The following is a 17258-nucleotide window of genomic DNA, read 5'->3' as shown; positions in this document are numbered from 1 at the left end:
CAAGATATCTGAACTGGATTTTACTTGTTTTTCGATCAAGGAAAGGTGTTGATGACAACTTGTTAAGAGGAGAGGAGAGAGACGTTGCGAAGAAGGAGGTGGGAGGGTCCTCCAAATTCCAAGCCCCCTCCCTTTTTTTTTTAACTTTACTTCTAGGCTCAGGGACGCCTTTCAGATCCAAACGAAGTAGAACTGATCTGAACGGTCTGATGGCTCCCCAGAACCAGAGTTAAATCAGATTTGAAATTATTAATGAGGTTTCAGCATATTGTACTAATTTCTGCATAAGGTTCAAGGCCTTTCTATGTTGATGTTGATATGGGGATAGAATATGTATGTTATGGGGGGTGACTAGGGAGGATAATATTTTGGCCAGGAAAAGGGAAGTCACTAACATGGCGAAAAGCTGCGAAAATTTCTCAAAAGGGAAAGCTTGTTTCATAGTTATGTGTTTTGTTTTCTGTTATATTTACAAGGTGGGAAAAGGGAATGTCAATTTTGTGGTGCAGATTGTAAACTTAAGCGGGCGTTACACGCTACGATATCGTTAATGAATTATCGTCGGGGTCACGTTGTTTGTGACGCACATCTGGCGTCATTAACTATATCGCAGTGTGTGACATTTATATGCGTCCTAAATCGATCGCAAAAGTGGCAAAAATCGTTTGCCGTGGAGAGGTCGTCCTAAAACAAAAAATCATTTTCTTCTAATTAGCGATGTTGTTCCTCGTTCCTGCGGCAGCACACATCGCTGTGTATGATACCGCAGGAGCGAGGAACATCTCCTTACCTGCCTCCACCGACTATGCGGAAGGAAGAAGGTGGGTGGGATGTTACGTCCCGCTCATCTCAGCCCCTCCGCTTCTATTGGACCACTGCCGTGTGACGTCGCTGTGATGCCGCACGACTCGCCCCCTTAGAAAGGAGGCAGATCGCAGGCCAGAGCGACGTCGCAGGTTAGGTAAGTGCGTGTGACGGGGGTAAGCGAGGTTGTGCGCGACGGGCAGAAATTTCCCCGTCTCGCACAACCGACGGGGGCGGGTACGATCGCATGCGATCTCGCTAGCGAGATCGCAGCGTGTAAAGCCCGCTATAGTGTCGGTCGTCTCGTCTCCCTCGATGTTGGGGTCCAAAGGGGGTGAAACGGTAAGGACAGAATACATAGGTAACCATGGTACAAATAACGTGGAATGTTAAAGGTCTGAGATCACTCAACAAACGAGCAATGATATTAAGACACTTGAAAAGACTAAAAACAGATATTGCTTTATTACAGGAAACCTACTTGGATAGGGAGGATTTTTTTCTCGCATGAAGAAATACTGGGTGGGCATCGTCTTTGGAGCAGCGGCACAAGGTAGGAAGGCGGGGACCATGATTTTAATAAATAAACAGCTCAGCCAGGAAGTAGTGGCACACGAAGAAGACTATCAGGGAAGGTGGAAGCACTTAATCACTAGTCCAGCTGGCACACTCAGTATATACAGTGTTTGTTTTTTTCAAACTCACAACAGACCACATTCCATGACGGCATAAAGGCCACCATATTAACAGATGGGGAGTCCAACATCATAGTAGGAGGAGATTTCAACACAGTCCCAGACTCAGCTGAAGACAGAAGGAGGGGAGGGGGGGGGGGGCAGGTGGCATGGACAGAAGTCCAGACAATAGGGATGTAACACTGGAAGACGTAGGACAGAAAGACATTTGGAGACTAACTCATCCGCACGATAGAGAGTATACACACTTCTCCCACCCACATGATAGTTGATCGCACATTGACCAGATTTGGATATTTCTAGACCTTGTGAATGGAGTACAAAATTGAATGATAGAGAATATGATTATTTCTGATCATAGTCCAGTGAGGTTGGGCATTAGAGAGAAATTCAAGAGAGGAACAGATATTATATGGCGATTTCCATCGTTCCTCCTTAGACAAGATAATTTCCATAAGACTGGTGGGGAGAATTCACAGAGGATAACAAGGAACACAGAGAGACCCCAATGTTGTACTAGGAAACGGCAAAAACGGTATTGAGGGGGTCGTCTGGTGGTGTATGTGGTTATGATCAAACGGAAGACCAATGAGAACTATAACTCCCATAGTGAGGCAGTGCAGATAGTATATACAAAGTATTTGGCAGACAGGTCCACCATGGCAAAAGATAGATGGTTGGAGGCAAAAAGGGGTTTTGATGAATGGGCCAAGAAAAAGGAACAATTATTTTGGTCGCACAAGGAAGCTGACCTACCTAGATTCGGTAACAGGGCGAGGAGGATGTTGGCAAATCTGTCAAGGGGTAGTGGAAAAATGACGGTGATCTCTAAACTGAAAACAAAGGGGGAGATGTGACCACATATGGGCCAGGTAATAATGATGTCAAGGGAGGAATTTGCATTGAAGACTGCTAATGGAGTCCTCATTTGGGATATCCAGAGACGGCGCCGTATTGCCGTATATCAGTGCCAATATATATATATCCATGTATATAAGACAAAGAACACAGACATGCTCTCTTTTCAGCCAGCATCACCCACTGACTCGTATATTACGATAGATCCAATTATACAGTAAGTAAGCATAAATAACCTTGAAACTAACGAAGGAGTGCGTTCACTCCCCAATTTCTCTCATCCCTCCTGCCCTCCCGTACATTCCTTTTGTGTGAACATTACTGATAAGAGTTTATAGCTTCACATTCTGGTTTTATCATCTTTAGTTAACTCCTTCATGATTATACAACTTTGAATTATACTATGGGTCTGTGCAATTGCTACACAGACAGACAGATAATTTTGCATCTACATCTACATTTTGATTTAGTTATATACACAGATATTCTTATTACGTTTGAACAAACAAGCTATAGCTCAGTGCCACCTCCACAATGACAGGACTGATGTGACAGAATGGTAAAGACAAGCCCAAATGCCCAGCTTAACGGAGGAAGATCGGGGAGCCTTAAACGCAGACATTGCAGTGGAGGAGGTGGTAAGAACAATCGGGGAGCTTAGCACTAATAAGGCATCGGGACCCGACGGCTTCAACAGCGAATTTTATAAGGCACTGAAGGATATGATCTCACCGGATCTAACCTCAGTCTTCAATGCAATCCTGGGAGGAGCAGAAATCCCCAAACATGCCAACATAGCGTACATCAAATTACTTCCTAAGGGGACCAAAGACCTCGACGATCCTTCTAGTTACAGACCTATATCGCTCATTAATCAAGATTTTAAAATAATGCCCAAAATCATGGTCAATAAACTGGCCATGAGTTTACCCAAGATAATTACAGATCAACAGGTAGGGTTTATTAAAGGGAGAAATGCTGTTCCCAACATCCGGAAGACAATTCTTGTGGTAGAGGTGGTCAGATTGGGGCGCACTGAGGGAGGGGCAAGACCTGCACTAGTTGCAATCGACGCCGAAAAGGCGTTCGATAACGTAAATTGCAGTCGGCTGGACAAGGTGATGGAGGCCACAGGGATTGTGGGTAAAAAGAGACTTTATATCAGAAGTCTATACACCAACTCTGGAGCTAGGATACATACCCCGGGCTTTCTCTCGGACGTGTTCCCTTTGATGAAGGGGACAAGACAGGGTTGTCCGTTATCTCCCTTGCTATTCAATCTGGCAATCGAACCACTATCAAGAATACTACAGGGACATAATAGTTTTTAAAGGGATTAAGATAGGGAGATCAGAAATAAAGACAGCGCTTTTTGCTGATGACATTATACTGTATATGGGGGACCCTAGCGCGGATTTGCCACAGACTCTTGCCTTAATTGAAAAATTTGGATGATTTTCAGGCTTCAAGTTAAACAAAAAGAAATGTGAGATCCTGTTCTTAAAGGGGTATCATAGGGCAACAGGGAGAAACTCAAGTGATGGTTGTCTATGTGGGATACCTATTACACAAACATCAATCAAATACTTGGGAGTACATATAGGAAGAACTGTGGAAACAATATACAAATTGAACTATGGTTTGCTAATCAGGAAAATTATAGCTCAATTAAAGGGATGGAAAGGTCTAGCTTTACCATTATTGGCAATGTGCCATCTGATTAAAATGATGAGTTTTCCTAGGCTGCTGTACCCCTTTCAGATGATCCCATTGCTGCTAAAACTAAATGATGTTAATACACTCAACTCAGCCTATGCGGATTTTGTGTGGAGGGGAAGGAAACCCAGAATAAAACTGCGTACGCTGATTAAGTCAGTGGAGGAGGTAGGACTTAGTTTCCCAGACGTTCGGGGGTACAACCTTGTGTGTATCATGAGACACGTGATTGATTGGCTGAGAGAAACAAGTAGACATGGTATGTAAAAAAAAGTATGCATCACCATGGGATCTGACGTCCATTCTTCATTCCCCAATGTCTAGGGTTGAAGGGCACATAAGAAACTCCATTATATTCCAGGATACCATGCTAACCTGGAAATTGGTAAGAAGGAAACTGGGGCTTTCATGGAAAGTGTCTAACTATCTAAATCCCTTGGGCATTCCCAAACTTCCCTCTGGGACGAGACTAAGTTAATTATTAGATGGAAAGAAAAGGGCATAAAGAGAATGAAAGATGTTATGAATGTGGAAGATAGACGGTGGATGACAGGACGGGAAGTGCTCGATAGATTTGACCTCAACAGCTCACATATTATCCAGTATGAACAATTGAAGTATGGAGTAATGAGAGATCTTGGCGAGATTGGAAGAGAACTGAACAAGAGGCCCATCGATGAGTTTCTGGAATGTGATGTAGCAAATGTAAATGTCTCTCAAATTTACCGAACATTTACCGAAATTTACCGAACATTTACATTGTGTGTTAGGCCCCTGTGGTGGCAGCCATCATACTGTGGGGGTGGGGGTGGGCTGTGGTGCTTATGTCAATATTTTCTGAGATCTGTACCATTTTCATTTTTCTGGTTATTACACCCGTGCAGGCGCTTATGTTTTGCGTCCTGAGCTGATGTGTTTTTATTGTTACCGTTTTGGGGTAAATACAATGTTTTCATCGCTTATTGCATTTGTTTGCTAGAGGATAATCAATTTAATATTTTGATAGACCAGACTTTTACGTATGTGGATTTTATTTTTCTGTATTTTTAATGTGGGAAAAGAGGGGTAATTCAACTAAAACTATTTTTTATGATTTAAAAAAAAAAAAAAATCTACATATTTTTATTTATTTAGTAGTTCCTTTAGGGTAATTTACTCGCCATTAGCCGATTGCATGTACTACAGGATTGCTGTATATAGACAAATAGTCATGGTCTCCGATGTACGCTAGCCATGGATTGGCTTTCTTAGCAGTACAATTTTGATGGGCACGATATCTTTAGCAGATCCCCAGTTGTCATGATAAACCATCGTCGCACCGTGATTGTGTATTGGGTGGGACGATGGCTGGTTAGAAACGTGTTCCTTGGCCACGCGCTGTACATTCCGCTTAGAACAAGGTTAAATACTGCAGGCGGAGCGCCTCTCCACTCGCGGCTCTTAGCGGCATGAGGATGGCTTAATAACAAAACCATCATTTGCCAGCAAACGTGGGCTCAGCTAACTGAGACTGCATCAAAGACGGAGCCAGCAAATGTGTCAGTACATCATATACTGTATGTTATGTTTCAATCCCTTCCCAACATATAAATTCAGCAAACAGTATCACATGTGCTTGGATTAGATACCGTAGTTAGAAGACGACATCACGATTGGATTTTATAACAGCTCTGTATATGGTATCACACATGCTTATATTAGATACTATATCGGGATTAGATACAGTATCACATGTATAATTAGGTTCAGCAGTCAAAATCACACTTGACAGGATTAGATACACAACTCAGCATACAGTATCACTGGTGCTTGCATTATACACAGCGGCTCAGTAGATTGTATAACATATGTCCTGATTTGATACATTGGCTTAGAAGACCATATTACGCATGCTGAGATACAGTGAAAAAGCAGATGGTATCACACGATAGGATTAGATACACATAGCTCAGCAGCGTGGCACAAGACCGGACTAGATACATTGGCTTAGAAGACCGTGTGATGGTGGGATTTGGTGTACTGTGTATCATGTTGTGTAGGTTCGTATTTTACGCTTAGTTCACTGTCCATTATTTGTATTGCTTCTGTGTACATTGTATTCTCTGTAGGTAATCACCCCCTGTAGTGTTCCTGTCCCTCAGTCTGGGGGAAGGGGGCCTGGGATCCACCTAAATTCTTTGCTTACCTGGGGGATTTGTCATTCTGGGTGAGACTTATGAGAGAGAAGAAGCCGGATTCGAACTCTGAGGGAAAAGCTGCGGCTCCTCAGAGAGACCTAGACATTTATCCCATTACTGGACTATATTTGTGTTTCTTTACTATTTTTACCTTCTGTATGGTGGATTATGTTATGGACCATTTGATTTGCTTGAAATAAATGCTCTTTGGATTGTACAGCCATCTCTCGGTCTGTTGATTGTGTGATATGAGAGAAGGACCCCGTCACAACTGGTGGCAGCAGTGGGATCAACAGAGCGCAGCCTAATGGAGATCCACCAAAAACCTATATAGCAATGAAAAACAGCATAAAAACAACCTCTACTCAAAATATAATGTATGCAAAGTGTGCACAGTACCAACATTCCAACCTGTACTATTGAAAAAATGAGATTTTTGGCAAAAAATTGCAATTTTTCGAGCTACCCCGCCACTTCACGGCAAATCTCCTGGGGCAGTCCTACACTAAAATATTTTTATTTAAAGTGTGCCATGCGGCCTCACAAATGCAAAAATAGGACTGCACAGCACATACCTGGTGCTTTTCAGACCCGTCTCCATGACTAATTCATGGTTGTGGGCAGGAGATGCCCAAGCACATGCTGCTTGGAATATATAGCCTGTGGACAGGGCTAGATGGCAATGTGTGAACAGCCACCAATCGCCAAAAATCAGGACAGATGGAAAAATAAACATTTAAGTGCACTGCAAGATGGGGACCAACCAAAAACCTATATAGCAATGAAAAACAGCATAAAAACAACCTCTACTCAAAATATAATGTATGCAAAGTGTGCACACTTTTCAATAGTACAGGTTGGAATGTTGGTACTGTGCACACTTTGCATACATTATATTTTGAGTAGCGGTTGTTTTTAATGGAGATCCACACACAGAGTGAGTACAGAAACTGGACCGCATCCAGTCTAAAGAAGCTTTAAAGGGAACCAAACATCAGGATTTTTGTATATACTGTAAGGTAAAGCCAGTGCAGTACTAGCACTATCCGGCACATTCTCTACATACCATTAGTGGGCAGCTCGGATGTTTAGGCTTTGAAATCCAAGCTTGTGAAGTTTAAAAATTCATCAGTTTTTTGACGGACAGTTGCACCTCTGCTGATAATATCCGGGCGGGTTATGCATATGGATTCCTGCCCCCCCCCGCCGCCTTTTTCTCCCTCTCTCTGGCTCTATGCAAATTTTTCTATTCAGTAACCTGGCGTCGGTGTTGGTGCCTGCGCATAGCGCTTATCTCCGGCGCCATGTTTCTGAAGCCCGCATTACCAAATCATTATACTCTTGTGCCTTAGAGGGCGGCGCATACGCCCTCGCTTCTTCAGATCTAGTTGTGACCACGGGAGCGCTCGCGGTCACAACAGGACTGGAGAACAGCTGATCTTACCGATTAGCCGCAGCAGACGATATCGTTACGCCCCAGGACATCGGGCCAGCACAGCAGTAAATCGATAAGATCAGTTGTTCTCCAGTCCTGTTGTGACCGCGGGAGCGCGCGCGGTCACAACTACATCTGAAGAAGCGAGAGCGCATGCGCTGCCCTCTAAGGCACGAGAGTATAATGACTTGGTAATGCAGGTTTCAGAAACATGGTGCCGGAGATAAGCGCTATGCGCAGGTGCCAAATCCGACGCCAGGTTACTAAATAGAAAAATTTTCATAGAGTCAGAGAGAGGGAGGAACAGGCGGCAGGAAGGGGGGCTGGAATCCATGTGCATAACCCGCCTGGATATTATCTGCAGAGGTGCAACTGTCAGTCAAAAATCTGATGAATATTTCAACTTCACAAACTTGGATTTCAAAGCCTAAATATCCGAGCTGCCCACTATTGGTATGTAGAAAATGTACCTGATAAAGCCAGTGCAGTACTGGCACTACCATATATATGAAAATCCTGATGTTTGGTTCTATTTAATTGATCTACTTGTGGGTGAGAGCCAGTCCACTTCCTCCCAGATGTCTGACGGGCAAACACTGAGGACGGGGATCTCTGCCCCAAAAAGCCAGTGGGTGGTGTGGTTTGAAGACGAGATGGTGGCTCTGGGCCCAGGTGTATCTCAGGAGTATAAGCAGGAGGCTGCTCGCCAAACACAGGAGATAAGAAGCAATGGAGTCCGACAGAGGGGGTAATGTGAGTTGGAGTGTAAACCCAGCGATCTGGGAGCATGTACGGATCACCCGAGCGGACTTCAAGCCATTTGATGAGACTTCCGGAAATGCGGAAGGGTTTTCCAAGGACTTTGAGCAGCAGTGTGCTGTGATGGAAGTGCCGCACTCTGGCTGGATGCGTTTGTGTGATGAACAGCCGGGGGAGTCACTCAGAAATCCCGCAGCTGTTCGCTGATTTGTCAAACATGACTACCCTCTAGCGCCCCCTTGTCTGCAGGCCACTTTTGGTGCTGCAGGACAATGCATAAAATGAGGCTGCTGAGCTGATAATGCCAAATATTGGAGGTCTCACAGCAAGGGTAAATGTATATATCACCGATTCCCGTTAATGCAATATATATATATACCTCGGTAAGCTTAATAATAGCACTCCAATAATTCTATGCAATAACAATTACGCTGCCACCACCCAGCTTTTCGGGATAGCTGGGGACCCGTTTCAGATAGCATAAGGCCCTTCTTGATTTTGGATTCGTATATAAAGCATGAGGAAAGAAAGTATTAAATTTTATATATTTAATCCGAAAATAGGCAGTGTTTAAAAATATATACAAGAATTTACAAAAGGGAACAATACGAATGCAGTATAGACAGTTACATAGAAATAAAAAGGTATAAACGTGAAACTTACTAAACTCGTGCCATAGAAGTGATGTCTGAATTTACGGAGGGAGGGACTCCAAGAGAAGAAGATGTTATAATCGGTCAGCATCACCCTTACTAATGCCCGCCAGTATTGACTGACCCCCCCAGAAAGGAGATAGTCGCTATTATGCCTTAGGTAACCCCCCTTCTCTGTGACCTCATTTTACAGTCTCTTGTGGGCTGTGCCGAGATTGTCCCAAAGGTTCCTAAATTCTAGCTTTTCACATATCTTTGCCCCTGGGCCACACAGGTGAAAGATATTAGCGTCGTATTTTATATATCGATTTTACATTTACATAGATACCAAACACAACACATCTAGCACAATTTTACTAGCAATATTAATTTGTCGTGATACCGGCGATCTCCCCGTCAAGCTAAATGGTGCGCTGGGTTCAGCACTCCACAGGGATTTTGGCAATACGTTTTTCATTTTTCTAGCATTAACGTAGCGCTTAAAAACTGTTTTAGGGATTTTTCCCTACAACAGCACAAAGGATTGTCTTTCTCTGCATCCCTTGGCTTAGCTCTACTATCACCCAAAGTCATAAATACCTAAACTTTCAGGCCGATCAGATAATCGTCATGATGATCTGTGGCTGATGGCAGAAAAGAGGGGGGTGAGGACCCTTTGAGAGTTTTACATGACAGTTTGTTAGTGGGGCTCCTGAACGGAAGCCTGGCAGAGGCTTATCGCACCATTGACTCACAGCAGAACCGAGATTACAACATTGTAAAGCGGACTATCCTGGATTACCATGCCATCACCCCAGACTCACATAGGGCACAGTTCTGAGAACTCCCATGCACCATGGGGGGATCATTTAGGATGTATGCCCATAAGATGTCCCAGACATGTCGGAGATGGTGGAAGTGGAAGATGCTTTCACTGTGGAAGACGTTATAAAGGTATTTCTTATAGAACAAATTTCTTTCCAAATGTCCCTCAGAAATACGGGAATGGGTCAGAGAGCGCACGCTGTGCACATTGGATCGAGCTACAGCCCTGGCTGATGAAGCCCTTACTATCCGTCCGCAATGGAGGGGGCTTCTGGACAATAAGCCACATCCTGCTTCTGCTCCCCGACCCTCTCCAGTTATATTTGCCCCTTCATGCAGCTGCAGACCGATGACAACCACGGCTCACAATTCTGGGCCCCAACAGTTCCGACCACACCCTGGAGGAATTATAGAGAGGAGATGTTATTGGTGCGGGCAACCTGGGCACCTGCAATCCAGATGTCCCGCAAGGTCTTGGGACTCCCACGCACCTCCACCTCGTCCGGTGCATCTTGTGCAGTCCATCCCGCCTGAGCAAGAAGTACAACCATCTCCACCAGAGTGTACTGCTAACCCATGCACCATAGATACCCCTGTTGGAGTGTATGGGCTCCGGCCTTTGTCACCAGGTACTCCTACTGCCTTCTCCAGAATGCACACTGGAAGGAGTATGACGCAGAGGAGATGTTATCAATGTGGGCAGCCTGGGCATTTGCAAAACACTTGCCCTGTTGTCGATTGAGGAATGACCTTGCACCAAATCGACCTGTTCATTCTCTACAGACAAATACAGTGGGGGAAGAGTTCTCACGCCTTCAAGTTTACTTGCCTAATGACTAAGACACTCGTGGTCGACCACTAAGGGTTTATGGCGTGCGAGTCACAGCCCCGAGCTCTTCACATCATCAAAGTAAGCACTTAGGGGTACTTTACACGCTGCGACATCGCTGCCGATCAAAGTATTCGGACTGACTGAACTTCATTTCTTAAACTAATGATGGCCACTCGTTTTTCTTTACTTAGCTGCTTTTTTGTTGCCATAATACAAAAATTCTAACAGTCAGTAGGACTATCAGCTGTGTATCCACCAGACTTCTGCACAACACAACTGATGGACCCAACCCCATTTATAAGGCAATAAATCTCACTTATTTAACCTGACAGGGCACACTTGTGAAGTGAGAACCATTTCCGGTGACTACCTCTTGAAGCTCATCAAGAGAATGCTAAGAGTGTGCACCAATACAAGTATGTCAATTCCTTCATCCTGCTTTTCCATGAACTGACCTGCTATCCCATCCGGTCTGCTGTGTGTTTTAATACATGGTATGTCAATTCCTTCATCCTGCTTTTCCAATATATCTGACCTGTTCCCTCTTTGCTTCAATATCTCCCTGGCATGCTCCAGCATCTGTGACCTCCCCCCCCCATGTTCCCCACCTTCCTTTTATGACCTTTGTTTATTTTGCCTATGTGATGCTGTATCTGGCTTCTTTGATTAAGTGATCAAGGGGTTCTTGTTGCACCCCACCCCTTTACAGCTGAATGCACTTGTATGTGTATATACTGGGACAGCTCAAAGTCTGCCCAAAGACTTTGTCTTCACCAATACAAGTATGCACCATATAAGTATCATGCATTGAATTAGGCCAGAATTGGGCCGGAAGTGACCGGAAGGTATTTGACCACATAGTCAATGTAAACAATGTTCATGTGTCTATTAACTTTCACCTCTATAATACTTCACTTTCTACTGCCCCCTCTGATCCCTAAACCAAGTAATGAACTTTTCATCTCTCCTTCTATCCTCCCCACCCATCTCACCTTCCCCTCAGACATTTTCCTCAATATAAGGCCCGTTTCACACGTCAGTGAAAAACAGTGACTTTTTCACTGGCGTGTAAAACACGCACATGTCCCTGCGTGTGCCGTGAATCACGCCACACGTGGGTTGTCTAAGTGCAATCCGGGCTCAGTTATCCGTGGCCCGTGATTGCACTTAGAAATCAACTCACCTGTGCCCGCTCCCGCTCTCCGTGGAGCTGAATCCTCCCGCGGTGCAGCATCCGGCCGGCGGTGACCCCCGCAGCAGCTGCTTCCGGGTCGGCTGTGTCGCGCATAATGAATATGCGCGACAGTAATCAGCCGGCTTAGAAGCAGCAGGGAGAACGGGCTGCAGAGGACATCGCTGGACGCCGGGTGAGTTAAAATGTTTATTATTTTAAATGCACGTTTTTTTCTGGCACGTGTTTCACGGACCACACCACTGCGTGGTCCGTGGAACATCAGTGATGCCAGAAAAAAATGGACATGTCTCCGTGCAGCAATCACGCACACGCGGGTACGCTGCACGGAGACACGTGCATTGAAAAATCACTGACGTGTGAGCAGACCCATTCATTATAATGGGTCTGCGTATGTCAGTGATTCTGGTACGTTTAAAAAAAAGCACAAACGTACCAGAATCACTGACGTGTGAAAGGGGCCTTATACCCAGTGTCTCCAGACACTCACGGCCACCTCATGGCCTCTCCTGCTCCCACCTACTCACACTCTCACTGCTTCTCCTCACTGCTGGGAATATCGCTCCAAATCCTGGTCCTCCTGACCACATCCCTATTGTCACTTCAAACCCACATCCACAACCTAACACAAATTTCCGCACCCTCTCAAACCTCATACACATTCACACGACCCCCGCACCCCCAGTCCCACTAACAGGAGCTCTATGGAACGCTCGCTCTGTCTGCAACAAACTATCCTACATTCATGATCTTTTCATCACTAAAAAACTCTCTTTCCTCGCCATCACTGAAACCTGGCTCACCCCCTCTAACACTGCCTCTCCTGCTGCACTTTCTTATGGCGGTCTCCAACTCTCTCACACCACCCGCCCCAGTAACAAGCATGGTGGAGGAGTTGGTTTGCTCCTGTCCGACCAATGCTCCTTTACACCAATTCCACTACCACCCTCGGTTACTCTCCCATCTTTTGAGGTGCACTCCGTTCGCATCTACGCCCTCTCCAACCTTCAACTGGCTGTCATTTACCACCCTCCAGGGCCAGCCACTGCCTTTTTTGATCATTTCACCACCTGGCTACTACACTTCCTTTCCAACGACATCCCCACCATCATCATGGGCGATTTCAATATCCCCATTGACACTTCCCACTCATCTGTCTCCAAACTTCTAACACTCACTGCCTCCTTCGGCCTCACCCAATGGTCTTCTGCAGCTACTCACAAAGATGGCCACACGCTGGACCTCATCTTCACTCGCCTCTGTTCCCTATCTAACCTCTCTAACTCACCTCTCCCCCTGTCTGACCACAACCTACTCACATTCTCTTCCCTTTCTTCTCCAACTACGCAACCCCCCCTCAACAAACTTTCACACCCTCGCAAAAATATAAAACACATTGATTTACACGCCCTTTCTCAGTCCCTTCTCCCTCTCACAGACATTGCATTTCTACACGATGCAGATGCTGCTGCAACTTTATACAACACTACAATCTCTGCAGCTCTCGAATCAGCCGCCCCCCTCACACACACCAAAACCCACACAATCAACAGGCAACCCTGGCACACCAGTCAGACTAAAGAACTAAGACGGGCGTCCAGAATTGCTGAGCGCAGATGGAAGAGGTCTCATTCCACTGAGCACTTCATTGCATATAAAGAGTCCCTCACCACTTTCAAGTCCACACTCACTGCTGCAAAACAAACCTACTTCTCATCCCTCATATCCTCTCTCTCTCACAACCTTAAACAGCTATTCAACACTTTTAATTCTCTCCTCCGTCCTCCAGCACCACCTCCCTCTCCTCTCCTCTCAGCTGAAGACTTTGCCTCTTTCTTCAAGCAGAAGGTTGACAACATCAGAGCAAGCTTTGGCCCACAATCACCACAGCCCCTCATCATAGCTACTCAGCCTTCTTCCTCCAAATCCAGCTTCTCCTCCATGACAGAAAACAATCTTTCCACTCTACTCTCAAGATCACATCTAACAACCTGTGCACTGGACCCGCTCCCATCACACCTCATCCTCAACATCACCGCAGTCCTCATCCCAGCCCTAACCCATCTCTTCAACCTATCACTAACAACTGGTGTATTCCCTTCATGCTTTAAACATGCCTCAATCACACCCATCCTCAAAAAGCCCTCCCTTGACCCATCCTCTGTGTCAAACTATCGCCCCATATCCCTTCTCCCCTATGCCTCAAAACTACTAGAACAGCATGTCCATCTTGAACTGTACTCATACCTCTCCTCCTGCTCTCTCTTTGACCAGCTACAATCTGGCTTCCGACCGCATCATTCCACTGAAACTGCCCTAACTAAAGTCACTAACGACCTACTAACTGCCAAAGCCAAGCGACACTACTCTATCCTCCTCCTCCTGGACCTGTCCTCTGCCTTCGACACAGTAGACCATTCCCTCCTACTACAGATTCTCTCATCTCTGGGCATCACAGCCTCGGCCCTATCTTGGATCTCCTCATACCTAACGGACCGAACTTTCAGCGTCTCCCATTCTCACACCACTTCCTCATTTCGCCCCCTATCTGTCGGTGTCCCCCAAGGCTCAGTTCTTGGACCCCTGCTGTTCTCCATCTACACCTTCGGCCTGGAACAGCTCATAGAGTCCTACGGCTTCCAGTATCATCTCTATGCCGATGACACACAGATCTACCTCTCTGGACCTGACATTACCTCTCTACTAACCAGAATCCCACAATGTCTGTCTGCTATTTCATCCTTCTTCTCTGCGCGATTCCTAAAACTTAACATGGACAAAACAGAGTTCATTGTCTTTCCTCCTCCTCACTCATCTCCTCCAACAAGCCTTTCCATCAAACTCGATGATTGCTTACTCTCCCCAGTCTCACAAGCTCGTTGCCTTGGAGTGACCCTCGACTCTGCTCTATCCTTCAAGCCACACATCCAAGCCCTCTTCACCTCATGCCGATTACAACTCTAAAACATCTCCCGGATCCGTGCTTTCCTTAACCAAGAATCAGCAAAAACATTAGTGCATGTCCTCATCATCTCCCGCCTCGACTTCTGCAACCTCCTGCTCTCTGGCCTCCCTTCCAACACTCTTGCACCCCTCCAATCTATCCTAAACTCTGCGGACCACTTAATCCACCTCTCCCCTCGCTACTCCCCAGCCTCGCCACTCTGCCAATCCCTTCACTGGCTTTCCATCACCCAACGACTCCAGTTCAAAACACTAACCATGACATACAAAGCCATGCACAACCTGTCTCCTCCCTACATCTGTGACCTAGTCTCCCGGTACCTACCTACACGCAACCTCAGATCCTCACAAGATCTCCTTCTCTGCTCCTCCCTTATCTCCTCTTCCCACAATCGCGTACAAGATTTCTCCCGTGCATCCCCCATACTCTGGAACGCTCTACCTCAACACATCAGACTCTCCCCTACCGTGGAAAGCTTCAAGAGGAACCTCAAGACCCACCTCTTCCAACAAGCCTACAACCTACAATAGCCCTCAGTCCAGTAGACCACTGCGCAACCAGCTCTGTCCTCACCTATCGTACCATCACCCATTCCCTGTAGACTGTGAGCCCTCGCGGGCAGGGTCCTCTCTCCTCCTCGGGGGCAGGGTCCTCTCTCCTCCTGTACCAGTCTGTTATGTACTGTTAATGATTGTTGTACGTATACCCTTTCACTTGTAAAGCGCCATGGAATAAATGGCGCTATAATAATAAATAATAATAAATAATAAATAAAGCAGTAATCAAAGCAAAAGGTGGCTACTTTGAAGAACCTAGAATATAACACATTTTCAGTTGTTTCACACTTGTTTGTTAAGTATTTCATTCCACATGTGTTAATTCATAGTTTTGATGGCTTCAATGTGAATCTACAATTTTCAGAGTCATGAAAATAAAGAAAACTCTTTGAATGAGGTGTGTCCAAACTTTTGGTTTGTACTGTATATATATATATATATATATATAGAATTCTGTATATTTTCTCTATAAGATAAATTGGTATTTATTTCCAGTCGTAATGATAGTGTTCCCACATTATATATTTCTAGTATTCATATACGTTATCTGGATGTATTATTAATTTCAATTATACCTATATCAGGCTACCCTATATAGCCACCAATGTTGTGAGGACTGTGACTATGCCAGGAACCCCTGTTGTTCTTGTTATTTTTAATCACATGGTGTGTCCACCTTAAGGTCCAGTCACACTAAACAACTTACCAGCGATCCCAACAACGATAGGGATCGCTGGTAAGTTGCTAGGAGGTTGCTGGTGAGATGTCACACTGCGACGCTCCAGCGATCCCACCAGCAACCTGACCTGGCAGGGATCGCTGGAGCGTCGCTACACGAGTTGCTGGTGAGCTCACCAGCAACCAGTGACCAGCCCCCAGCGCCGCGTGGAAGATGCTGCGCTTGGTAACTAAGGTAAATATCGGGTAACCAACCCGATATTTACCTTGGTTACCAGCGCACGCAGCTACACGTGCAGAGAGCAGGGAGCATCGCACACTGAGCGCTGGCTCCCTGCTCTCCTAGTTACAGCACACATCGGGTTAATTACCTGATGTGTGCTGCAGCTAAATGTGCACAGAGCAGGGAGCATCGCACACCGCTTAGCGCTGGCTCCTTGCTCTCCTAGTTACAGCACACATGGGGTTAATTACCCGATGTGTGCTGCAGCTACATGTGCACAGAGCAGGAGCCGGCACTGACAGTGAGAGCGGCGGAGGCTGGTAACAAAGGTAAATATCGGGTAACCAAGGACAGGGCGTCTTGGTTACCCGATGTTTACTGTGGTTACCAGCCTCCGCAGAAGCCGGCTCCTGCTGCCTGCACATTCAGTTGTTGCTCTGTCACTGTCACACACAGCGATCTGTGCTTCACAGCGGGACAGCAACAACTAAAAAATGGCCCAGGACATTCAGCAACAACCAACGACCTCACAGCAGGGGCCAGGTTGTTGCTGGATGTCACACACAGCGACATCACTAGCAACATCGCTGCTACGTCACAAAAGTTGTTCGTTAGCAGCGATGTTGCTAGCGATGTTGCTTAGTGTGACGGGGCCTTTATTTGAGGAAGCAAAATGTTATCCAGTATCTTCACATGGAAAAGATTACTAAAATGAATCCACCGATGCTGCCATCTATCTGGGAAATCCCCTATAAAGCTGCATGCCCACGATCAGTGTTTGCAGCATGTTGGATGTAGCATGATTCAGCTGCATCCAAAATGCTGCGGTGTACAGTACAAGCATAGTTGATGAATTTATAGAAATCCCGTGCCCACTGTGCTTGTTTTTCTGCAGCAAACACTGACCTGC

At 45.8% G+C, this 17258-nt stretch overlaps 1 protein-coding gene across 1 annotated transcript in view; it reads left to right on the top strand.

Moving 5' to 3' along the window:
* Positions 1-17258, top strand: part of LOC142246722 (uncharacterized) — a 294524-nt gene that overhangs the window by 172577 nt on the left and 104689 nt on the right. Inside the window, exons 7-8 of the mRNA XM_075319777.1 lie at positions 3105-3310; positions 4677-4778. Of these exons, the coding sequence (XP_075175892.1) occupies positions 3105-3310; positions 4677-4778 (308 nt within the window). The remainder of the gene's footprint in view (positions 1-3104; positions 3311-4676; positions 4779-17258) is intronic.

This window comes from Anomaloglossus baeobatrachus, chromosome 7, assembly GCF_048569485.1.
Source record: "Anomaloglossus baeobatrachus isolate aAnoBae1 chromosome 7, aAnoBae1.hap1, whole genome shotgun sequence".
Classification (NCBI taxonomy): domain Eukaryota; kingdom Metazoa; phylum Chordata; class Amphibia; order Anura; family Aromobatidae; genus Anomaloglossus; species Anomaloglossus baeobatrachus.
Note: the sequence above shows the minus strand (reverse complement) of the source record. Positions and strands in the feature narration are given on the sequence as shown.